Source organism: Balaenoptera ricei, chromosome 2, assembly GCF_028023285.1.
Source record: "Balaenoptera ricei isolate mBalRic1 chromosome 2, mBalRic1.hap2, whole genome shotgun sequence".
NCBI lineage: Eukaryota > Metazoa > Chordata > Mammalia > Artiodactyla > Balaenopteridae > Balaenoptera > Balaenoptera ricei.
Window position 1 is genome coordinate 185,147,800 of NC_082640.1, and position 26,037 is coordinate 185,173,836.

Here is a 26,037-nt window from a genome sequence, read left to right on the forward strand (position 1 = left end):
GAGCAGCATTTGTGTGATGGAGGGGGGAGGGGGAGGGGAGTATTGTAAGTGAAAGGAGAAACGTAAGGGAAGGCAGGAAGGTGCAAAGAGCGCAGGCAGCGTGTGGACACGTGCTGCCCTTGCGGGTAGTGTGCGTGAAGGGGCAGGGGATGGTGAGGCCTGTAAGAGGAAGGCCTGTGGATGCCAGCTAAGGAGTTTAGCCGTTGGTACGGCCGGGCAGAGCCGAGGAGGTCGGGAGTGGGAGAGCGACCCAGGTCTTAGGATTAATCTGGCAAGTGTGGTGGAAGAATGGGAGGTGCGTAGAAATGGGTGGAAGGAGCCTGCTGCTAAGCCCGTAAGCTGCCCCTAGGCTAGGAGGAGGCCTGGAGGAGGACAGGCTGCTAGAAGGGCTCTGAGCTGGCATGGGGGTGCCGGGCGGGGGACCCAGCCGAGGCGACAGGCTTAAAGCTCGGGAGAGGGGCTTAGGAGGGAAGACAGTGATTTCTGGTGTAGACAGGGTGAGCTTCTTGTCTGGGTGGGCATTTGGCAGCTTTTAGATAGGCCAGTAAAAGGAGTCTCTTCTGGCAAGTTCTGTGAGACGGGTTCTCTCTGAGGTCATTCTCTAAAGGGGAGGGAGAATGTGACATTTAGGGAAAATAAAGCCCACCTTTAGTACCTACATGCCTCCCACATACCATCATCTGGCATACATTTTTCAGAAGAGGTCTTTCTGAGATTATTTTCCATATCACATCAAATGCTTCTGGGCACTCGAGTATCAAGTAGCAGGTTCCCATGACAAGGGCTCGGCCCGGGCCCACCGAGCACCTTCTCTGAGCTCCTGGAATGGCTGTGACGGGGCGCCCGTGGGACCCCATTCCCTACCGGTTCAGTCCCCCCTCCACGTTCCTGTCGGCTCCCCAGCATTCCCTGGGACCGGGCAGGGATCTGGGGTGAAGGTGTGAGCTGCAGCAGCTTGGTTTCTTCTGCAGGCCTTTGTGATAAATGTTCGTAGTTCCATGCTAAACCCCCCCAGCTGACTTCATGTCTTGACAGTATTCGTCATGAAGAGAATTGCAGGGATTTTAAGGATCAAAAGTCCAAGGAAAAAAGAAACATGACATTTTGAAGTTTGTACTTATTGACTGAGGATTTTGGTTTACCAGCTCTGTTTCTGTAGTAGGAATTTTTAAACCATCATTTAAATTTTTTCTGTTGAGAATGAGACACTGACAAATTAATTGTAATCATAACTCCTTATGCAGAAACTAATGAGCATAATGATGAAATTTAATTGAAAAATTTGGAACAATTGCAATTTCATTTGTTAAACAGATATTGAGCATTTATGACAAACTGGATACTCTGTTGGGGCTGAATAACCAAATATTCTTACCAGTTCTTAAAATTCTTGTCAATTCTTAAAATTGGTAAGACTTTTACATAAATTGGTTCTGCTATAAATTCACAGTTAAGAATTTAGATAATTGGCAATAATTAGGATGCAAAAGCACTAAAAAAATACCAAAGTATCTGTAGCCTGTCTATGCAGGATTTACCAGAAAGCTGAAAAACAGAAGTAATTTTGTGGAATAATACAATGGTAAATGTTTAATAAAGAAGTTCTGCTTTTTTTTTTTTTTTTTAATTAATTAATTTATTTATTTTTGGCTGTGTTGGGTCTTCGTTTCTGTGCGAGGGCTTTCTCTAGTTGCGGCAAGCGGGGGCCACTCTTCATCGCGGTGCGCGGGCCTCTCACTATCGCGGCCTCTCGTTGCGGAGCACAGGCTCCAGACGCGCAGGCTCAGTAGTTGTGGCTCACGGGCCCAGTTGCTCCGCGGCATGTGGGATCCTCCCAGACCAGGGCTCGAACCCGTGTCGCCTGCATTGGCAGGCAGACTCTCAACCACTGCGCCACCAGGGAAGCCCAGAAGTTCTGCTTTTTAAGGAAGTTTTTGTTGTAATTTTAGTTGTAAGCCTAATTGATGATAACAGACAAAACAATACTGTGATCACGTAAGTGATTAAATACTAAAATTTGTGGAACGAACTAAGTACTTGAGAATTGTGATAAAGGAGCCAGCTCAGGAAACGGTAGTTGGGAAAATGCTTGCTGGAGGTGACGGGACTTGAACTGATGGGTAATACTCCTGGGAACAGGGGCAGAGGAGACTATCCCAACCAAGGGGGCGACTTAATGAAGCCAGGAAGAGGGGACGTCTGCCTGCACCAGACTCAGCACACCTGGTGGGGGGCGAGGATGGGTGGGACAGCAGAACGAAGTGGAGTGGTGGGACACGGCCCTCGACCCCTTAATTCCTTCCCAGGTTCCTCAGCCGTAAAACATGGATGGTATTAGTGCCGACTCTGAGGCGAGGACTGTGAGATTAAACGAGATGATAAGTGTGAACGTCCTGGTGCATAGAAAGTGTTCAATGGACAGAAGTTGCTTTTGCTGTTAGGGGAGATGGATGGGGCCCAACCACAAAGGGCAGGACTGCTTGGGAGTTGTCGTATTCTGATGTAATGGAAATTAGGAAGCCACTGAGACATTTGCCCCCAGGTAGGATGTGACAAGGATAAATTAATAATGGTAGCTACCATTTGAGTGTTGATATGTGCTCTGTGCTTTATATCCATTACCTGCGGGCCTTTCCATGACCCTGCAGTGGAGCTAGGGGACTTTGTTCTCTGCGGCTCTGGGAGAGGTGACAAGCACCTTGCCCAAGGCCACCTAGCTACCAAGAGGGAAGGCGAGGTTTGAACCCAGGCCTGCCTGGTTCCAAAGTCTGGGCTCTTTCTCCTTCTACCAGACTGCCTTGACCTGGGAAGCCGTCTGTCAGGGGCTGACGACCCCATGGGGAAGGAGTGGCTAGCTCAGGTAGTTGTTACTGCTACTGAAAGGGGGGTGGGTTCAGGATTCCCATTGGCACACCCCCACCCCACCTCCTAGGAAAAAAGGAGGAGGAGGAAGAGGAAAGAAGACAGCAGCACAGCAATGGAAAAAGAGACAGAACTCGGTGATTGGCTGTAAGAGGAAAGAGGACGAGATGAGCTGGAGATGGTGGTGCTGTTGGAAAGGAAGGCAGGCACTGGTGGACCCACCTTTCCCTGAACCTGGGATTGGGCTCCAAAAAGCCCAGGCACCGCTGGGGGAGTCCCCAGTCTCCTCGGAAGAATAACTTCCTATGGGTTCACCCCTCGCAGTCACTACAGGGCTCACAGTAGGTCTTGCTGGGCGTAAGTGGCACGTTGCTTGGCTAACATTCTGCTGTTCTGGTGCCATCAGGGCCATTGGGGGTTTGCGGGGGAAGGAGTGACCTTCGATAAGAGACATTTTTGTGTTCCTTGGGCCTAGGTCTACTTTTACGCCTTCTAGGACTGTGCTTCTCCCACCAGTACTGAAAGACCAATTCTTAAAATTTTCAGTCTATCTGGGCTGATACTTCTGTAAAATAAAAGAAGGATTACTAGAAAACCTGAAAAAGACATGCAGAATGCAAACTTGAATTTTTTATTATTATATTCAACAGGTATAAAATCACTCTGTCACATTGCCGTAAAAGTTTCTAAATGCTTATTCTCAATCTGTGTACTTAATTTTGACTGCAGGCTAGCAGACTGTTCATGGTCTGGTACACCTTGAGAGCAATGATCTAGGGAGAAACTTTGTTAAGCAAATTAGTAACAGGACATTTTTGGAATAGATACATGATTCGAGAGTAAAAATTGTCTTTCAGTTGGCATTTAAAATACTTTAGATGTGTGTTCCTGTGTGATCTAGTGACATCTGTGACAAATGACGCTTTTCAGTAAAGTTCCATATTAGGGGGCAGGAATGTGAAAGAAATATACCAAGAACTGAGGCTAACATTGTTATTGTAAGGGATCCATAAGTTTAAAACTAGTAGCAATACTTGGAAAAATTGGTGCTTTAAACTTTCTCTGTTGTTCTGAGAATCATTGTATTTCTTTTGCTCATTTAAGTTATATTTGTTCTCTCTGTTAATGTTTGGTTTGCCTTTGAATTGATTTTTATATTTTGGTGCATAATTTTATGTATATTCTTTCACGGAGTAGTTTCTTTTTTTAATATAAATTTATTTATTTTTTGGCTGCGTTGGGTCTTCATTGCTGCGTGCGGTCTTTCTCTAGTTGCGGCAAGCAGGGGCTGCTCTTTGTTGCGGTGCGCGGGCTTTTCATAGTGGTGGCTTCTCTTGTTGTGGAGCACGGGCTCTAGGCGCGCTGGCTTCAGCAGTTGTGGCACACGGGCTCAGTAGTTGTGGCTCACGGGCTCTAGAGCCCAGGCTCAGTAGTGGTGGTGCACGGGCTTAGTTGCTCCGCCGCATGTGGGATCTTCCCGGACCAGGGTTCGAACCCCTGTCCCCTGCATTGGCAGGTAGATACTTAACCACTGCACCACCAGGGGAGTCCACGGGGTAGTTGCTTAAGCAAACTAAAAAAAAAAAAAGTCTCAAGTTAACATATGCCGATATAGAGATCATATAATAATTGTTCATATTTCAAATTTGATTTTTGACTCTGTCTTATATTTTGAGCATTTTTACTTTCGCTGCTGTTTCCTTGCACTGAGATCATTTGCTGTGTTGTTCCCTTAGCCTAGACTTCTCTTTCCCTGCCCTCAGGGCCCAGCCCAGGAGCTGCTTCCCTCCAGGCGGACTGTCCGCAGTGAAGGGGCTCCTGTCTCTGGCGTCCGACTTCTGCTGAGCGCCCGCTTCCTTGCCCACCGTCCCTTTTGTCCTTGCTCCAGAGTCAGGACTTGCTTTTGTTTTGCATCGTACTATATATTACACTTTTCAAGACTCTTTCGTGTATATGTTCTCTTATTTCATCCTCCAGACAGTACCATGAGGTTGGTAGAACGGATTCTCATCCCCATTTTAACTGAGGTGAGGCAGGGAGAGTGTCCACATGGCATGAATCTCCATTCCTTTGCCCTGGGGCTCCCGGGGTCACTTGTGCCACTCAGGTCCAGACTGCCAAATGCTCAGGTTTTGAGCGTGTCATTTTGAGGTCCTCTTTTTTTACACTGTATTTGTTATCTGAAAAATCTAGAATTCTCAGTACAGTGTCACAGGCCTCTTTGGAAGAAAGAAATCTTCAGAACCTAACCCTGGGGATGGTCCATAGAGAACCAGAGCTGTGAGCCCCGGAACTGCACACAGGGCCAAAGTGGGTGTTTTAAAGGATGTGTTCAGTTGTCTCCACCTGTGATTTTCAAATGACAGTGGGAGGGGTTGGGTTTCCTTTATTTCAGCAGTAACAGCCCAGCATTTTGGATTACACAGAAGGCTTCTCATGAGGAGAAGATCCTGCTTTAAAAGGGGTGAGGCACTTTGAAAAATCACATTTAGCCCAAGTCAGGAGTCAGAGTTTGGAGTGTGTGCGGTGTGTTTTCTCCCTATCCCCTTTATGGTAAAACTGACCTCGGTTCCAAATCCAGCCCTTCCACTTACTAGGTAGGTATGGTGACCTTGGCTGAGTTATTTAACTTCCCTAAACTTGTTTTCTCATCTGTAAAATGGGGAAAATACTATCTATTTTGAAGGGTCATTGTAAAGATTAAAGATGATGCATGTACCAGACTTGGAGTGTGGGCTCGACAAGTGAAAGTTACTTGGAAGCTAATGCAGAATAGAGAGTGTGACCCAGTACAGGAGTCACTGCCTGTGTATAACTGGCCATAGTAGTGGTTCTCAGCCTGAGTAGGTGTCAGAATCACCTGGAAGACCGTTTTAACTACAGCTTGCTGGGTCCACCCCGCCTGCCCCCTGTAGTTTGATTCATTTGGTGTGGTGTGGGCCTTGAGAATTTGCACCTCTGAGTTTCCAGGTGCTGCTGCTGCTGCCGCCGCTGGTCTGGGGACCCCGCTCTGAGCACGACTGGGCTGCAGGTGAACTCTCGGATGAGCACTGAGGTGCTGCGGCTGCAGTTGAACGCCGAGCTTTAGGTGGTTGAAGTTAGCTTTGTTAGAAAGTGCTTGCAATGCATTTTGCAAATACTGAATTTGGTATCTCAAGGATTTTTCCTCCTGAAGTCCAGGAGTCTTTGTTAAATATACTTGAAGAAGAATAAGTTACGAGAGTAACAGTTACAAACATATTATGGATAGTCTAACAATATCAGATTGGCTGAGGTATGTGAAAGTGCTTTTATAAAATGCTAAAAACCGCAAAAATATTTTAATACTTTTTAAGATTGAACATCATAATGGAGTATAAAATAGTGTGACTTAGATTTCTCATCTCAATGTGCTGTTTACCGTGTGTATTTCTCTCTTTCTCCTCCAGGCTGCTGACCTGAGTAAACCGATAGATAAAAGGATATACAAAGGAACACAGCCTACTTGTCATGACTTCAGCCACCTGACAGCCACAGCAGAAAGTGTCTCTCTCCTAGTGGGCTTTTCCGCAGGCCAAGTCCAGCTTATAGACCCAATCAAAAAAGAAACTAGCAAACTATTTAATGAGGAAGTAAGTAGCACCCTGTCTTAGCTGTTAAGAATCCCTTTAAGAATGTATACGTTCTTACCGAGGGTAGTGGGCCTTATTTTACACCGTGAGCGAAGCCCATTTTCCATTCTCAGATGTCCTACCTAGTATTACCCAAGTTTAAATGTGGTGCGTTAACTTGTTGACTTTTACCTGTTCTTCCTTGGGCTAACTGTTCTGTGCATTTTTTATGGAGATGCTCAGGTGTCTATAGCAGGTGCTTTAAAAATTTTTTTATAATGGAGATAGGGATGAGACTTGTAGCTTGATATTTATAATTTAAATAAGAAAATAAAGAATTTATTTTATTCACATCACCAGAAAATTTCATGCAGATCAAAGAACTTGATAATATTTCCTTAGGTTGCTTAAATTGTAGCTAAAATTTGGTGTGTATGTTTGACAGGCGTTTGACTGAGAATTTGTTCTCTTGCTCTTGTAAATGTTTGCTATTAAATCACCTTTGACATGGTTAGAAATCCTGGCACTTAAAATTGGATCCTATGACATAGCTTTTGCCAGTGTTGTAGCATGTGCTGGGGTTTCTAGTGTCTTCAGTTTCATTCTGGCAGGAGCCTGAGATATCTGAGCTGTCCGTTCAGGAACATGTCAACCATTAAACATAGTAGATGTAAGTTGGCAAATAGATTATATTTTTATAAGCGATTGGAGTGGCTTTTCAGCCCCAAGTATTGCCATTACATATTTGACGTACTTCCTCCTCTGTGTCAGTATGACTTTCCTAGTAAATGGAAAAGATGAGGCAGTCTTGCTGAGTTAGAAGCCCTGGGTTGCAGTCTGCTTGTGACCTCAACCCTGGTGTGACAAGGGCCAGGTCACTTGGATTCCTCTCAGGAAGGGCAAGTGGTTTTGATTGTTGCATGGTTTTAAAGTCATTAACTTGGAACAGAAGTGCATTATGAATTCTGATTTTTAAGAAATAATTTTGTTTGGGGAAGAACACTCCACTCCACAAATTGCAGTTAAGATCCTGACTCCTTTTGCAGTCCCCATGGTATATGTTGTCCATGCTTTTCCAGTGTCCGTCCGCGGCGCTCCTGGTTGACATTGCCAGTGGATTTGGTGAAATCTTTTGAGCCGTACCATCTCCTCTTCTAGTTTCATCTGGGTTGACTGGAAACAAAACTTGCCGTCTGGATTGACAAAAGTATTTAAACCCATTTTCTGTTTAAAAAAAAAAAATCTTAAGCAGAAGGTTATTCTATTTACCTAAACATTTTATTAACATCATTTGAGGGAGTGATTTCTAAGTAGCTGGATGATCTTTTTGGGGGTGGTGGTGGGGAGAGTGAGGGCACAAAACTAGACTTCTCTGCATTCTTAATAGAAATTGTGAATTTGGCGTCATTGTGGGGTTTTATTTGTGTTTAGGTAGGGGACGTGTTTTTGAGGGGGAAGGGAGTGGAGCCATGTAAAGGGCTGTTGGTACACAAGGTCGGGAGGCTGCTCGGCCGAGGATGGCACAGAGTGCCACTTAGAGAACAAGAGGGTGTGTGTGTCATCGCTGGGGGAGGGTGGGGCAGAGATCACAGGGCCCTGAGAGCGCTCGGACGCGTCAGCTAGACCCATTCCTCACTCAGGACAGCTGGGGGTCGCAGGCTGGAAAGCACCTCCTCACTCCTAATGAGTGACGCATGAGCTACCTCCTACTCCTTTTACATTTTATTTGAAAAATGGCTGTTCAGAGTGCTAGGATTGTGTGTGGTTGAATGCCAACTTGGCACTGACAGCTGGAGGCAGAAATTGGTCGCCCTTCACAGTAAGGACATTCTTCGGCTTGTGTGGGTAACCTTCTCGTCAGATATGGGTCAGGATGTCTAAGAGAAAGGGCCATCAGGGGTGTGTTTCTCAGAGAGTGCCAGGGATGGTGGTCGAAGCTGTCATTAGGCTGTGATTTGCATTGGTATGAGACGTGGAGGTTTCAGAGTGTTTTGTCTGTTTCCTCGGCTTGGGAGGGTGGGCTGCTGTCTCCATCGTGCGCAGATGAGGAAATAGTCAAAGAGAAGGTAAGTGAATTGTCCACATCAGGTAGCAATTTGATGATGGAGCTGGATCCAGAAATTAATTCCACGAGCTCTTATTGGTCATAGATTGTAAGCTCCACCATGTGTGGTTGCCAGATGGGCTCTTGTCTCCCCAGGAGCTCACAGTTTAGTGAGATGGACCGAAAGGGTACTGGAACGTGTGTTTATCCCAGTGTTATGAACAAAGTGCCAAGGGATAATGTATTAATCGCATTCCTCAGTATGTATCAGATATCGTAAGATAAAAACAAAAGTTCAGTGGGGACAGTTCGAGAAAGCTTCCAGAAGGTGACATTTGACCTGGGTTTGAAAGATGCATAGGAGTTGGAGGAGGATGAGAAAGGCCTTCAAAGCTGGAGAAAACAGCTTAGCATGTGGAGGCCAAGGGTGGCCAAACCACAGCACGTGGGCCTTGGAGTGGCAGAAGTTAAAGCCGGACAGATGAGCTGGAACCAGATTGTAAAAGCCCTTTGATGACATGCTGGGAAATTTGGATCTGACACTGGAGGCTGTGGGGGACCTTTGGGCTTTTATTTAATCAAGGGAGTGACAGGATCAAATGTGTTTTTTTAGAACTCTTGTCAGCACTTGTGGAAGGTGGATTGGAATGAAGAAAGAGAGAATGAAGGTAGCAAGACCAGTGAGGAGGCTCTAGTACCTGTCCAGGTGAGAGCTGAGGACTTGAACTAGAGTTGTGGCCATTTTCTCATCCATTCGACAGACCTTGATAGCCTACCACGTGCCCGGCACTGGGTCTGCAGCGGCAGATAACAGCCGCCCTGTGCCTCCCCTCCAGAGAGAGGGGAGAGAAGTGTGAACAGCACCACACACACATACACACAATTACGGCAAATGGTGGTGACTTGTTGTGATGTCAGAGGAGATAGGGGGCCTGAAGGAGAGACAGACATGGAGGCCTGCTTTACGGGGACGTGGGGAGCGTCCGTCTCTCGGAGGAAGTGAAGTGCTTTGAGCTGAGCCTCGCTTGAGGAGGCCCCCAGGTAAGGAGCTGGAGATAGAGCGCCCCTGCAGAGGGAGAGCCGGTGAAGGCCCCTGGAGGAACGAGCTTGGGACCAAGAGACCTGAGAGAGGACGGTGGACCTGGGAGGGTGTTGTGAAATGAGAGGGCATAAGTTTGGAGGCCCTGCCACTCAGGGCCTGACCGGCTTTGCTTCTTTGAGCTGTGTGTGGGATCTCACAGAAGGGAACAAGACGAAGAGGTGGTCAGATAGATGTTTTTGAAAGTAACCCTGGCTGCTTCTTGGAGACGAAATTGGAGAGGCGAGGGAAAAAATCTTGGGTTTCTGGCTCACTTACTGCACTGGGTAAGGGGGGGAAGGAGCAGGTGCTGGGAACAGAGGTAAAGATCAGAGTTCCGTTCTGTACTTGGTAAGCTTGAGAGGCCTGTAGGTGGTTGGATACGTGGATATGGAGCGCAAAACTAGAGGTGAATTTTGGGAGTTGTCAGCATATAAATAGTAATCATGTCCCTGAGATTAGATGGCAGGTCTGTGGAGAAGGCACAGTAAGAGCAAAGACGAGTCTTTGCTAAGTCCTAGACGTGTCTGGGGCCGAGCCCTGTTTATACTCCAAGATTCTGGTCATCTGCTCATGGCCTGCAAAGGAGCACTTACAACAGTCAGTGTATTACCATGAAATTTACAGACTCACAGCCCAGTGGCTAAGAACATAGACCCTTGAACCCGAATGCCTAGAGCTCAAGACACCCTCTGCCGCTTACTGCCTGCAGGATGTGGGTCTTTACTTCATCTCTTCTCCTCAGCCGGAAAGTAGGTAAGAGCGGTCCCCACCTGGAGGCGTGGTGAGGATGAGATGTTAGCAGAGGGCCTGGAGAGCAAGCCCTGGGGAGAAAAGTTCCAGGTGGAGGGGAAACTCAGAGGGTTTCTTTCACTAGGGGTTGGAGGAAAGGCTTCTTGGGAGGTGAGATACCAGCAGTTTTGAAGGAGAAGCACAAATGATTTTCCAGGACAAGAAGGTAAGAGCAGGGCAACCCAGACAGAGAAGCAACATGAGTAAGGCAGACGATGGGGACTGTTTCTCATGACTGTTGGGTGTCTGTCTGTCTTACTCACCAGAGAGCCCCTCAGCCTCCCATTATACACATGCACGCGTGCGCACACACGCTCCAGTATCGATTACTCTGACCTTTGCTCCTTTCCGGAGGTGTCTGGTACATGAAAGTGTAGTAAACCTTTGGATGGATGTATAGGTGGGTGGTTGAATGGAAAAGAACTTATAAGTTCCAGAAATCCACACTAGACCAAAGATAGGTGAAAATTTCTATCTGGGAATAGAGTGGAAATTTTCTATCTGGGAATAGAGTGTATCTTAAAAGGTGGTTTTTTTCCCCCATTGATTAAAAAACTTAAAATACTTGTTTATAGAAAAAATTGGGACACAGAGAAGTACAAAGAAGATGGGAAAACATCACCTAGAAATCCCATTGCTCACTGTTAACTTTATTGTCTTTGTAATTTTTTATGTTTTTAATGAGGCAGAACTGTCAGATTCGCAGCTTCCATTAGAGCTGCTGGCAACCTTCACCTCCTGGTCTGGCCCTCAGTCCATCCAGTTATGTCAGATAGCAGAGGCGAGCCCTGCTCCCCGGGCCGTCCCAGTCATGCTGAGACCCTGGCCGCTGTACCAGTTCAGCCCAGGAGGAAGGCTGGTCCTTTCTAGCCTCCCTTGGGGAATAATAGCCTAGGTCCCCTGAGACACTGCTTTCTCTCAAGCCTTAGAGTAGACTTTAGGTTTCTGTGTGTAGTGTTCTGTATGTTTTATGCCCTTGATGGTATCTAATGGCACATCTGATGAGCTCCCAGACCGTGGAGCCTACCTTCATGGTGAGGGTCATTAGGGAAGGAGAGGTGCCCTGGTCAGCGCCCGGAAGGGGGGAGGAGTCCACTTTTCATTACTAACGGTTACGATGTACTGGGGACAAAGAGTCATAAAGGGGCAGTTTCTGTGTGGTAATGAACTCAGCCTTGTTTGCCTTTGTAAAAATTCTGATTATATCTGGGTTGTATCCATAGAACAGTAACTTCAAAGGATTTTTAAGTATGTTTGGTTATTGGGTGGATGTAAAATCTAGAAAGAACGTGTCATTTCAGCTTCTTTGATCCCTGGCATGTGATGAGACCTCCTGTTCTTGACTTTCTCCTCTCTCGCAGGTTGTGCGGCCCGGGCAGCGCACTGGGTGGGCCGTAGGCTCCCTGTGGACGCCTGGCCCTGCCGCTCCCTGAGGCTGTGTCTGCTCTTTCACCCCAGGCTGCAGCCTCCCTCCGCACCCAGCGCCCCCAGGAGCAGGGAGGAGAGGAGGCCCAGCTTGGCAATGTTCTGTCTAGTCCTCTAACAAGAGAGGGGTTCTGGGCATTTTGTTAGTTTTGTTTTTGCTTTTGCTTTTTTTAATCAAAGGAAGGAAATGAGCGCTTAATGATCTACTCCTTAAAGTTTTGACATTGATAAAAATGACATCTGATCCTCTTTCACAGGGCTTTGAAATACCCTTTCCTAATACTTCCTGAGGGAAGAAGCAGCTGTCTTTAAATGCCTTTACCGAACCAAAGCCCTTAGTCACCGTTTTTGCTTGTGGCTACATTATGGCTTTTCCAGCAGCTGCTGTGGATTTGGAATTGTTTGTTTTTAGTACTTCTGTTATAAATTAATATCTGCATTGTAAAATGCATGCCCAGCAACACCCCAAGAATTTTTTCCTGCTTATCATGTTGATAGCAGTGAAAAAAAGAAAATTAAAAAGTATGTGCTTGGAAAGCTTCATTTTAGCAGTGGTGCTTTAATGTGGTTACAGATTTATTTTTATTCTTGCTTCCTCTAAACTAGTTTAGTATAGTTAGAAAATCTTGTTTGTGAATGCCATTAAGGACGGTAGTTTTGGTGTTTGTTGGACTTTCACTGGATTGATGTTAGAAATGAGGCAGTGTCTTCTGCATTCAGAATGGGGAATGTGGGAGCCGTGGGTGATTACCAGGGAGAGAAGTGGGTGTGGGAGCCCGCTTCCTGGGTAGGTGGCTTGACGTACAGACCTGGCGTAGTAATACCCAGATTTTGGTTTTGGTTTTTATGGAAGTGATTTTAAAAGTAGGCCTTTGAGCGTTGTGGAATTTCCCTCTTTAATGGAAAGCTCAGTGGTCATACCAGATGACCTGAGCACCGGTCTTTCCCTGAGACCCGCCCCGCTCTCCTCTCCTTGCCCTTCCTGCCGGGGTGGCCTCATCTCAGCCTCGGAGCAGGGGGCTTTCTTCTCCTGGACCCCCCGCCCAGCTCCCCCTCCAGCCTCGCTTCCTGGCCTGTAGCACAGAGCTGCCCCCAGAGACCCTGTGACGGGATGGAGGGGAGCGTGATGCAGGGAGCAGAGCCCCTGGCCTGTCGGACATTCACTCGGCGTCAGCTCCTTCCTCTCCTCATGGGACTTCTGGCTGGTTTTCTCGGCTTTCCTTCTGCTTTCCTGACTTTTGTCCTGCTCCCTATAAGTAGTCTTTCTCCAGAGTTTCACACTCTCCTCCTCTTCCTTGTACACCTTCTGCCTTGGAGAGCTCAGGATGTCACAGACCCGGCTCTTACTGTTCGCAGCCCATTTCCTCGTCTTCCACAGTCATGTGCATCAGCTGCCTACTCGATGAGGACCCTTGAACTTCTCCCCAGCATAGTCACCCCTCCTCTCTTTTCTGTCACCCCCCTTCCCAGTCACTCAAGCTCAAAACCTAGGAGTCTGTTCACGTGCCTCCTTCACCCCCACCCCACCTCCTACTCCATCCAGCCTAGCCCACTGTTAAACAGTCCATCCTGCCACACCACCGCTGGTCAAGTTTAAGACCTGTTTGTCCATGGACAATTGTCATAGCTTCCTAACCAGTCTCTCTTCACCCGCACCATTCTGTACCTACTGACGGGAGACTTCACTTCGTTCTGTCGCTTCCCTTTTCAGAAATCTTCGGTGCCCCTACTGTCTGCAGCAGTACAGCCAGTAGAAATACAGTGTGAGCCACAAATTCAATTTAAAATGTCTAATAGCCACATTACATCAATTTAAAAATAGATGAAGTTAAGATACTTTATCTTGGGACTTCCCTGGTGGCGCAGTGGTTAAGAATCCGCCTGCCAGTGCAGGGGACACGGGTTCAATCCCTGGTCCAGGAAGATCCCACATGCCGCGGAGTAACTAAGCCCGTGCGCCACAACTACTGAGCCCTCGTGCCACAACTACTGAAGCCCATGTGCCGCAACTACTGAGCCCATGCGCTGTAACTGCTGAAGCCCGCGTGCCTAGAGCCGATGCTCCGCAGCAAGAGAAACCACTGCAATGAGAAGCCCGCGCACTGCAACGAAGAGTAGCCCCCGCTCGCCGCATCTAGACGGAGCCCGCACGCAGCAACGAAGACCCAACGCAGCCAAAAAAAAAAAAAGTTTTACTTTGTCTAATACATCCAAACATTATTTCAACGTATAATCAATATAAAATTATGAATGAGATACTTTCCATAATTTTTCAGGTCTTCAGGATCTAGTGTGTAATTTACACTCACAGTATGTCTCACTTTGGACCAGCCACTTTCAAGTGCTCGGGGCTGTGGGATTGGTCAGCACAGGGATTCAGGGTCACAGCCCAGGCCCCTTAGCCTGGGGCTCCATGTCCTCGAGTCCCAGCTCACGATTCCAGACCTGATTTCCTGCCGCTGCTCAGGTGCTCCAGCCAAAACGGTTAGCATGCACATCCGCAGACCCACCTGCAGTGTGCTGAGCCTGGATTAGGCTGCCCGCCCCCCAGCACAGGCCCCTGCCTCTCCCAGCCCCTGCCCCACCTGTACTCAGGAGCTCCTCAGGGGACCTGGGGTTTGGCCAAGGGTGTTTTTTCAGCATACTCAAACGTATGCTCATCGAGATCAAGGCCCCACTGAAACTGGAGAATTCAAGCCCAGCAGGGAAATCCTGTTAGTTAACACTGAGAAGTGACGAAGATTCCTTACTTTTTTTATTAGACATTTTCTGGAACAAAAATATACCCTTATGGTGCAGAAAGTGGGCTGCATTCTTTACATTTATTGAATAAGATGTTATAGATATTTGTTTTTTAATTTCTGTTCTCTAACTTTTTTGCTAAACCCAAACCAAGTGATAGCCCAGGGCAGTTTACTTTAGTGACTCCGAGCTAGCCCTGGAGTCATGCCTCCCACTGCCCGGGGTCTGCAGGAGGGGCGCCCTGGTTTATTGACGTTTGTCGGTGGCACAGAAGGCGCCAGCCCCACTTTGGGGCTGACGGGCCTGTGCTGGGTGTCGTCTTGCCCGGTCCATCCCGCTTGCTCCAGCGCCTTCCGTGTCTCTAGGATGAAGAGTGCTTGGTTTGCTCCCCCATCAGCGCCCCCACAGTTGTCCCGTGTGTGAGGACGCGCTGCCCAGCCCGCTTTTTCTGCTGCCCCTTTACCTCTTTCCTCAGCGCGCCCTCATCCCAGAGACAGAGGCCTTTCTAGGCCTTCCTGCTTGAGATTGGAATCCCTTTACTCCTCCTGCCCTTTGTCTTCTTTCCCTGGTTGGTTTTTGCTCACAGCACAGCGCTCCTTACCGTCAGATCCTGTCAGTTTCACTGTCTTTTCATCCCACTTGAACATCACTTCCACTCAGGAAGGGAGGTCTGTCTGTTGGTGCTGTCAGTGCCTGGCATATAGTGTACATTCGGTAAAGGATGGAAGAAGGAATGAATGAAACGTGAGTGAGTGGTGAGCGGGAGGGACCGCAGGCGAGTTTGCGGACCTCTCTGATCCTGTTTCTTGATGGGTAACACGGCAATAACACCTACCTTCCTATGGGGAAATGGGCAGTCATACTTACACTGCTGGTGGGAATTTAAATTGTTACGTTCTCTATGGGAGGTAATTTGGCAATATCTATAAAAAATTATAAATGTATGTACCTCCTGACCCAGCTATTCCAGTGGGAATTTATCCTGCAGGTATATTTATACATGTGAAAATTGCCATATGTGCAGGTTGTTCTTTGCTATACAAATGTCCTTCAGTGGGGGACTTTTCAAGTAAACCACAGTATATCCATATAATTGAGTACTCTGCTGCTGTAGAAAAGAATGAGGAAGCTGTCTTCGTACCAGTACAGAGAGACACATGTGTGTGACTGCATGAGAAAGCAGAGGTGCAGACAGGGAAAAAAAGGAGTGTGGATAAACTTGTATCTGTGTTTGCCGTGTCCACACAGGAAGACACTCGCAGAGATAAACAAGAAGCTAATGACAGTAATTCTGGGGGCAAGGGATCTGGGATGGAGGAAAGGGGTGTGAGTGAGGCTTTCTACTGGATACTTTTATTAATATATATGAATTATGACTGTATTACCTATTAAAAAAATGAAAGCTTACGTTGCGGGGTTATTTTGAGGATGAACAGCGTGTGTGCAGAGCCACTGCTCAGTGCCTGGCCGCAGAGTAGATCCTCAGGTTGGAAGTTAGCACGGCTGTCCTGATATGCCTGCCACGTACCCCAAGACGAAGCAGACGTTTTCCCTGCGTTTGAGCACACAATCTGGTAGGGAAAACTGAAGGTGTAGAACAACTGAGAAACCCTTCCCACATTAGAGTTGGATCTGTGGTCTATTAATTTTTTTGGTTTGCAGTTGCTTAAGCTGCTGTGCCTGCTTCCCAAGTGCTGAGGTGTGACATGTCTACGTGGGTGCCCCAGCAGGGGCACAGAAGGTGGGCTCAGGTTTTTGTCCATAAGTTACATCCACGTGTCTACTTACAGCAATCTCAGTGCACCTTTTTAACATGGAGTGAAGTCTTTAAATGTGTCTCGTCACCCCAGTAACATGTATTTTAATAATGGTGCTATGATTATTTCTCTCCATTCCTCACAGTTGCAGGGAAATACTGTTTTTACTTTACAGTATTCCAGTTTTGAGTTCTAATGGAATTAATTTCGTTGTGCCTTTTTAAGCCAAAAATAAAATTTTTCTCCTAACCATAGTGCTAGAAGTTTTTATGTCCGCCCTTAAAATTTTCCACACGTGATAGAGTAACAGTGGAGAGCTGTTGGGAAAACTGAGATTAGATTTGGTTGTGGTGAAATGCGAGGTGCAGGAGTTGAGAGCCACACAGTGCCGGGCACGGCCCGCAGCCTGGCTTCTCAGCCTGAGGTCGCTCTGTAGCCGCCCAGCGAGGCCACCGATGGCCGTGAACCGGCACCACCCTTGGACACTAGGCCAGCAGACCAGTCACGGTTAAGGGATCAGGAGTGCCGGGGCAGCCTGAGCCCAGTGGGTACAGCAAGGTCTGGTGGGTGGGGGGAGGCTCCCCCAAGACCAAAGCCCTGACGTGGCCTCGTAAGGTGCCTCTGACCTCTGTGGAAGAAATGGTGAAGGTCTCGTGGAAACCCTGACAGAGCAGCACTGGGCTTCCAGGTTGTTGGCGTTAGCATAGGTCAGCTGCCTTATACAGGAGGGTCACCGGGCAGGAGAGGAAAGAGGCAGGGGGTGACAGTGCAGCTGTGACACTGCAGAGCGACAGCAGTGACACCTGCTGCTCAGTAACCCTTGCCCGGCCCGCTAGCCCTGGGCCCTCGTGCCGGGCAGGGTCACGCCTCTCCACTCCTCCCTGGCTGGGACCATTGTTGGCCACCTCCCTTCCAGGGCCTGATTTTCTCAAGCAGTTTGCATGGTTCATTAGTTTCTTTGAAGAAACCAAGTGTTTTCATTTTCTGTGACTTTCTGGAAAGATGCAGCACACACAGCAAACACACGGCGCAAGGCCGACTAGGCAGGAGGCCCCGTGTCCCGGTGGGCTTCCCGTCCCTGTGGCCCGTGGCCCTCTGAGGCTCGAGTCGGGGAATCCCAAGCACGTGAGGGAAGTGGGAGCGTGTAGCTCACCCGAAGCCCGCCGGGCTCCCGAGGCACCCGGTTACCGGGCTGGCAGTGGAGAGCGTCTGGCTGCAGGACTTGCTGAGGACTCAGGGGTCTTGGGAACTCCCAGATGGTTTCTGGTGCTGTGATCTGGGGACCAGGCAGCCTCGTGGAAGCCGCTGTGCCAGTGAGCCCCACAAAAGGTCTGCAAGCAGGGAAGTGTACTCGGGGGGTGGTCGTCCCTTTTCGGGGTTTCTACTTTTGCCTTTTGTTCTTTTGGTGTTAAAGGCAGGACTCCTGACCTGTGCCTGTTAAAGAAACAGTTGGTCAGTGGATCAAAAATAAGCGTGGAGTAGAGTGGCAGTGATTAGGCACATACTCCTGAGTGTTAATCATCTGTTTATTTTTTTAAACACCACCTTGTTTCAAAGAAGATGGAGGAATGGCTTCTAAAGATACACACATGACAGCGGCTATGAGTGAGGAAGTTGCAGTGAACCAGGGCCGAGGCAGAGCCCAGGGAGGTGGCGGTGCTGCCCTGGGTGCTGCCGGCTGCACGTGGACTACCCCCCCCCCCCGCCCCAGCCGCCGGAAGAGGCAGCGGTAGTCAGCACGGGGCGCGCGGGGCGATGCAGTGCAGAGAGCCCCCGGGGGCCCAGGGCTCCCGGCCGTGGGGACTGCGAGACTTTGCCGGGGGCCTCGTAGTGAGGACCCTGTGCAGGTGCAGGAGTCACAGGCCCAGCCGCTCCTGGCGTGAGACGTGCGAAGTGCCCGGGGCTGTCCCTCTCCCCGGTGGGTCCCGGCGCCTGGTATAGTATCTGTCGGGCACATACTAGGCTCTCAACAGTGTTTGCTGAATGATTGACTCTCTCCGTGAAACCCAGTGGCCTGACACCCAGGTGCAGTTCTAGAAGGTAATTCCACAAGGGGCCAAAATGCCTTCGCTGGCCTGACCGCGGGATAGGGCGTGGAGTGCCTGGATGGAGGCGTCCCTTCTCACCGAGAAGCAGACAAGCTTTCTTGCTGGAAAAGTCGACCTTTAAAACTTCTCCATTGTGATAACTTGTTCTCCTTTGTCTTCACAGAGACTAATAGACAAGTCACGAGTAACCTGTGTCAAATGGGTTCCTGGTTCGGAAAGCCTTTTCCTAGTAGCCCATTCAAGTGGGAACATGTACTTGTATAATGTGGAGCACGCTTGTGGCACCACAGCCCCCCACTACCAGCTTCTGAAGCAGGGAGAGAGCTTTGCCGTGCACACTTGCAAGAGCAAATCCACGAGGAACCCTCTCCTCAAGTGGACGGTGGGCGAGGGGGCCCTCAACGAGTTTGCTTTCTCCCCAGATGGCAAGTTCTTGGCGTGCGTGAGCCAGGACGGCTTCCTGCGGGTGTTCAACTTTGACTCGGTGGAGCTGCACGGCACCATGAAAAGCTACTTTGGAGGCTTGCTGTGCGTGTGCTGGAGCCCGGATGGCAAGTACATCGTGACGGGCGGAGAGGACGACCTTGTGACCGTCTGGTCCTTTGGAGACTGCCGCGTGATCGCGCGGGGCCACGGGCACAAATCCTGGGTCAGCGTGGTGGCGTTTGACCCCTACACCACTAGCGTGGAAGAGAGCGACCCTATGGAGTTCAGTGGCAGCGATGAGGACTTCCAGGACCTTCTTCACTTTGGGAGAGACCGAGCAAACAGTACCCAGTCCCGGATGTCCAAGCGGAACTCGACCGAGAGCCGCCCCGTCAGTGTCACGTATCGGTTCGGCTCCGTGGGCCAGGACACGCAGCTCTGCTTATGGGACCTCACGGAAGACATCCTTTTCCCCCACCAGCCCCTCTCCAGAGCAAGGACGCACACGAACGTCATGAACGCCACGAGTCCTCCTGCCGGAAGCACTGGCAACAGCGTCACGACCCCCGGCAACTCGGCGCCCCCTCCCCTGCCGCGGTCCAACAGCCTCCCGCACTCCGCCGTCTCCAGCACCGGCAGCAAGGGCAGCATCGCGGACGGGGCCATCGCTTCCGGGGTCAGCAAATTCGCGACGCTCTCACTACACGACCGGAAGGACAGGCACCATGAGAAAGATCACAAGCGAAACCATAGCATGGGACACATCTCTAGCAAGAGCAGCGACAAACTGAACCTAGTTACTAAAACCAAAACGGACCCAGCTAAAACTTTGGGGACGCCCCTGTGTCCTCGGATGGAAGACGTTCCCTTGTTAGAGCCGCTCATCTGTAAAAAGATAGCACATGAAAGACTGACTGTATTAATTTTTCTTGAAGACTGTATAGTCACTGCTTGTCAGGAGGGATTTATTTGCACATGGGGAAGGCCTGGTAAAGTGGTAAGTTTTAATCCTTAATGCTGCACCAGATCTAGAACTTGAATAGGTAGTGATTTTTTTCTTGCGGGAGGGGCGGGGTGTACAATGAATGTGAATGACACTTCTTATTCTTAATGTAAATCTAAATGCATCAGAGCCATAATTTTGGATACTGCATGCCATGTAATTCTGAATCATTTGATAATTCACCTTAGAACGTTTAAAAAATATAATCAAACTAATTGCCAGCCAAGTCAGTCACCCTCCTGGGAGTATATAGAGTCCCAAGGTTAGCGTTCCTGTATTAGACTCTTTCGATTTTAGGAAAATCATGACAGTGTGGGGAAACAATGACTTTAAAATGCTAAAATTAAAATTTCTGCTTTAACTGGAATATTTTTGCTTAACTACTCAATTAGAATATTGTACACCTGATCAGAGTTGTGTTCAATACGAACAGCCATTAATTGTCATTTATAGTCCAACTTTTTATCTTAATCATAAAATGTTTAGGAATCTATGAAATTTAACTTTAGGAACAAAGCGTTCAGCAGGGTTGATTGATATTATTTTTACATTGTTCTGGCAATCCACAGAAAGAGAAGAGCCTTAATTTTTAAAACCCATTTTAGTCATTTTATGACAATTAAAATTGTTTAATAAACATTTTTTCAAAGAAGCAGTTTGTAGCACTTTGATTGAGACTCTGTGCACTAAATAAAATACCCACGTTTCTCAGAGCCTGGACAGTTACCGCGAACTGCGGGCTGAGGGCGCCAGCAGTGTTGTCAGAAGTGCCTCTTGCCACACAAGCCGAGATCTTTTATGGTGGATGTGATTTGCTTACGTTTTATCCAACAAGGGGAAGGAGCTTTTCTTTTTTTTTTTTTTTTTTGGTGTGGGTTTTGGTTTTTTTTTTTTGGTCAAAAAGGCACATGACCGTAGGCCCTAGGCAGACTCCTCAGCTTTGTTTTGAGAAGACTGATAGGCCCGCAAGGTTCAGAGAACTTGAAACTTTTCCCTCGTTTGGGTTTTGTGTTCCCACCAGAGGGGAAGGGCAGGTGCAGGTTGCCCTCGGCCTCTGTCTCAGGGACCCCACCCCCTACCCCAGCGCCTGCCCCGGGGGGCCTGTGGCTGCTGGGGGCAGGGCTGGCTCTCTGCCCAGACGGCTGCTTCCACTTCCAGGGGAAGCTGCTGTGCTCGACTCTTAATTCCTTCAGATCCTTATCCGCTGTCGGAGGAGTTGCTTTTCAAATTCTAGTTTTCACAATGGATGAGAGGGCTCTTTGACCCGTATGTTTCGTGTCAAGATGATAATGATCTCATCTGTTAACTTACTTTGGTCACTTAGGTTTGTTTTTCTGTTGTGCACGCCTTTGTAATTAAATATAGAGATACTGATAATTTATACTGGTTTGAGTAGTGAATGCGATTCAGCAAAGTGCCGACCTGGAGACTTCAGTTTCTCTGCGGCGCGAGCCTCTGGCTGATGGAACAGTAGCTCTGCGCTCTTACAGCCGCCACCCCCCCCCCCCCACCCCGGAAGGCCAGGCCGGTGCCCCGCCGGCTCCGCGCCCCACGCGTGTCAGGGCCGGAGCCGTTCACTCTGTGTGCCCCGGGCTCCTTCGTGTGCTGGTTTCTGTGACCTGTGACAGCGGTGGCAGTGTTCTCCACGTGAGAGCCTCGGTGGCCTTCCCCGTTCATGCATCACGGCCCGTGGGAATGTTAATGTCCTGTCTGCCTTTAAGATGTGGTCCTTTGTTCCTAAATGTTAACTGATCTGAGGTGGCAAAGACAGCCATCCTTGTGGACTGTTTCCGCTTCGGAGGCTGTCAGATGGAGAGCAGGAACCGGCACTCCCTGTGCAATTGTATGTACCTGCATAGTTTTAGAAATTCGGTTTCAAATGCTTCTGAGGCATTGAGTATGCAGTTTCAAAATTCAGGACTTTGTCTTTGGCCCAAGTGGCCGAATCCCAGGTAAGCAGCCTTTACGGGGCAGCGGGCCGCCGTGACCTTCCTGTTCTGAGCGCCGTGCTCCTCGCAGCGCGGGCAGGAGAGCCGTGGGCGGGCCATGCGGCTGATGCTCCGCGACGGGGGCTCTTCCTGGCCCTTCTGTCCTTCAGCGTCTGCTGGGGCGGCTCACGCAGGGGGCGGTCTGTGGATGGGAGCGGGGCCAGGAGAGGCGAGAGGAGGACGTTACTGGCCCCTTAAGAGCAAGCTCTGAAGGTGCTCATGGAAGCCGGGCCCCACCTCCTCCGCCCCGCCCGCCCCCGATGAGACAGCCTCGGTCCCTGCGCAGTTTGGGGTTTGGGGCTCGGTCACAGTCTGTCTTCCAGCTTCTGCTGGTCGGTGTATCCTTGATGTCTGGCTGGGGCCCCTGGCTGGGTGTCAGGTGCCGGGGAGGGGCCGCTTGGCCCGGCCCGGCTCTGCCCGGCTGCTTCCGGCCACTCTGCCCCTCTGATGCCTCCGCCTTTCTGCGACAGCCAGCGGCGCCCTTCTCCTGCCGTCAGGAGGACAGAGTGCGAGGTGCTCTCCAAGACCAGGACTAAAGTTGCCGGCAGCTTGAGGAGGGGGGGCACAGGAGAGGGAGGGGGGCGGGCGGGCGTCTCCTCTCCTCCCTCGGATTTGTTTCGGGGCCGCCACGGCTGCTGCAGACCCGGGTCAGGAGGGAGGTTGCTTCGAGGGGTTCCAGTCGCAGGTATATAAGGCACCGTGGCCACTAAGGGAAATCTGGGGAGTGTTTTTTTGTAGTTTTCTCCCCAAATTTTGAGCTTCCTCATTGAAACTTTTCAGTTTTTTAGCTTAAACATTATCCTGAGCGAGAATATCTTTTCTAACCTAACCTCTGGCATAAAACAGCTTTTGGCCAGAAGAGGTTATTCCTACTCGCCCAGCACGATTTTTCCACCGTGCACTGAGACGCGTGGATGAAAAGCAGAGAAATAAAGTGCTCAGGGTAGCACGTGAGCCGAGCTGCTCCCCCGCAACAAGAGGTGGCTCTGCCCGCCTGCGGCGACAGGACCCCTCGGAGGGCACTAGCCAGGCTGTGGGGTCTTCCCTGTCTGCCCTGCCCTGGCTCGCCCCTTAAAGCTTCTGGGGATTCCAGAGCTGGGTGTGTGTTGTGACCTGGGCGATGCAGGCTGAACCCACCGGCCGCCCCAGCCCCAGCCCTTCTCTGTTTCTCCTCTGCTGGGAGAGCTGGGGTGGGAAGCCTTTGGAAAACCTGGCCTTCTTTTAAAGGCAAATGTGTAAGAGGGAGTAGGCAGACTCTTTAAAAATAACCAGTAGCTTTGGGTTCTAAATTGATTTAAATAGTGGTAAAGAATCTTAATTTTGTTTTTTGTGCTGACTGGACCTTCTCACATTTTTGAAGGGTTCTCCTGTGAGCCGTTGACTTGGGACTAAGGATAAATGCCTTAATGAAAGAAAAATAGAGGAGTGGAAATACAGGGATAAGCTATGACAGTGATTATTGTCTCAGACATCCAGAAACGATGAGGGACAAAAGGCCCTGAAGCTTTCTCAGTTTTTACGGGCGTGTGACACGCGTCCCCCCAGTATTCTCTTCCACCGCCGGGCTCCACAGCCAAGTCCAGGCTGGCAGGTGGCCCGGCAGCCGTTTCTCCCCGATTCCTCCACTTCCTGTGGTACATCCTGAATTTTTAAGAAATTGTCCAGTATTGAACTTGCGCTGAAGTTGGTGAAGCAGCTTTATCGGTGTCCGCACCCGTGTACGAGGTTCTCGTTACCTCCTGCTTGGGAGGGAGAGCTTTGATTTCTTGGTTGAGGAAGCCCAAAGTGTGAGGCGAGAGCCAAAGGGCCGGGGAGCCCCGCGGAAGGAATCCTTTGAAAACCCAAAGGCCACATCTGTGGACCTGTCTGTCCGAGGAGGAACTAGAAGCAGAGGTCGACCGTGGGTTTCCCAGGAAAAACGCATGGCGCGCCACGTCCCGTTCCGTGCGGGAAGGCTTGGCCCAGGGTGACCGGCCGTGGCCCCCGCGCGCGTAGGAGAACGAGGGGGGGCAGTCGGCCTCCTGTGCGGGTCGTCCCGCTGTGCCGGGTGTGTCCACTCCTGGGGTTTCCTTCCTCCGCATTCGCGTGTAGGCCTGGTAAGTGACCCGGAGGAGATGTCCGCCTCGGGCACCACAGCAGGGAACAATCGGCAAAGTCCCCCTCCTCGTCCTGGCACACCTGTCGCGCTGGGCTGCTTAGGACCGTCACCTGTTCAGGTAGTCAGGGGGCTCAGCCCCACCACCCCAGTGCTGGCCAGTGAGAGGGGCGGTCTGGGAGGGTGGAGTCCAGGGCTCTGCTTGCAAGGCACCCGTATCCAGCTGTTCCCTTTGAAACTCAGAGCCAAGTTCAAACCTGTATGTAGAAGCCCCTCCGGGAGAGGGACGCTGTTCCACTGGTACTGACTTTTTATTCGTTGCTGCGTCTGTTACGTGGACTTTGTGTCATGGTCACATCGCTGTCGCTCGAGTTAAATATGTAAAAGAAAACTTTTCTGCATTTTTGATTTCTGTATACCTAAGTTTATTAAAGGTTACTGTATTAGGTGACACTGTATAAAATTGTATGAATATTTACCTTTAGTGAAAATCAAAACTCATATGTATTTCCTTTTTTACATTCTCATCTAATTTCTTGAAAACTTGAATAAACTTCATAAAGAGCCTTCCTAACATGAAATGTTGGTAAATTAAGTTCTTAACTGTTGCAATAATTAATGAAGCTTTAATATCAGTATTGTTACTTCATAATTTTAAGAAAATCGTGTTTCTGTTTCACTGCCTTGGTTTTTAGCTGTTCCCTTGTCACTGTCACAGCTAGAGACTTACTACATACTTGATATTCTGAAGAACTTTGGGGTTGTCCTCTGTATAATGACATTAAATAAACGTGTGAATGAATTGTAAATGTAGATAAATTTTCAGTAGTCACTTTCACATCTGAGCTTTAAAAAAATCTCAGTGAACCAAAAAAGAAAAGCTTCTAAATGCTGTAAAATTAAGGGCCTTGTTAATGTTTATAGAAGCAATAGCCCCAGGAATTGCTACCTCTTATTTCTGATTCTGAGTTTTTCCGAATTAGAAGCTTTCTAAGTGAGATGTTTGTTCTGAGCATGGGAGGTATTCACTGTTTTCTGCGACCTTCGTCTGAGGCAGGTCCCATGTGGGCAAGGACCGTGGGTTGGCTTTGCGGCCGAACTGGTGCCGGTTCTGTGCGGAGCGCGCGCGGATGCTTTGCGGTGGCCGGGCGGGGGCTGCGCTGAGTTCCCAGGTGGCGGGCAGGCGACGCTGTAGCAGCTTTTCTCCTGGGGAGGGTTTGTCATTTTCCGCTTGCCGGAGGCGTTGTCATCGCCGTGGAGGTGGTCCTGCCCCGCGCCCGGGCCCCGAGGCTCCGGTGCAGAACAAGCCCCGCGAGCGGGGCAGTGGGAGCCGGTCCTCCAGGGGCGGGAAGCAGGAGCGATGTGCGCTGTCCTGCTCTGGACCGCCCCGCGCTCTCGGCAGCACCGGGCGCCTCCGGCTCCGAAAGAACCTTCACGGCAAGAGTTCCAGGCCTGGGCCCGCACGCTCCGCCGGGGGCTCATGGGGGCAGCGGCGAGCTGCCCGGGACAGAGGCCTCGTCAGGCCCCGGGGCTCCCACTTAGCCGCCGCATCCCTGCTGTTTCGTGAGACGCCTGGGCCTGGAGCTCGGGGCTGGCAAAGCCTCTGGAAGCCCCTCCTGGCCGCCTGTCCTTCTCGGTGGACTCCAGAATCTTCCTGGCCGCGCTGTCCTCCTGAGCCGCCCGTGCTGCAGGGTGTGTGGGCTCTTGAGCCGCCCGTGCTGCAGGGTGTGTGGGCTCTTGCCTTTGACTCGAAGCTGCCAGAGCAGAAGAGACGGTCCGATACTCCGCCCTCAGAGGAACCTACTTGGACTTTACTACCACAGAAGCTGCACGTTTCCTCCTTAGCGCTCGAGGGGATTTTAAGCCCTGAATGCTAGTAGGTTGACAGGAAGTCTAAAAAGACGCACACATGCACAGCATTTTGATCTTTTAAAGATAACTAGTTTGTACACCTTGAAAACATAAGTCCATTCTCCCACGTGTGGCTGCCTTTTGAAACAGTCGATTCTGGACCAGCAGATCTCTTGAAAGGGACAGAACATCTAGGGGTGCTCAGCCCCACCCCCTCTAGAGTCGGTAGCCTTCACATGGATACCCCGTGACGGGACTCAAGCTAGGAGACACTCGAGGTCCCGGCCTCCTGCAGAGAGGATGGCAGAGCCACAGCGGGTCACCCGGGCGGGAGGG

General features: G+C 49.8%; 1 protein-coding gene across 10 annotated transcripts in view; it reads left to right on the plus strand.

The window, feature by feature from the left end:
* WDR20 (WD repeat domain 20) overlaps positions 1-26,037 on the plus strand; it is a 62,906-nt gene that overhangs the window by 32,670 nt on the left and 4,199 nt on the right. For 2 of the 10 annotated variants that reach the window (XM_059915023.1, XM_059915022.1), the window contains exons 2-3: positions 6,291-6,473; positions 9,110-9,202. In XM_059915023.1, coding sequence (XP_059771006.1) covers positions 6,291-6,473; positions 9,110-9,202 — 276 coding nt within the window. Of the gene's footprint in view, positions 1-6,290; positions 6,474-9,109; positions 9,203-18,501; positions 20,388-22,225; positions 22,292-26,037 lie in introns of those variants that run through there. The other 8 variants (XM_059915027.1, XM_059915028.1, XM_059915018.1 and 5 more) reach the window with 8 other exon arrangements.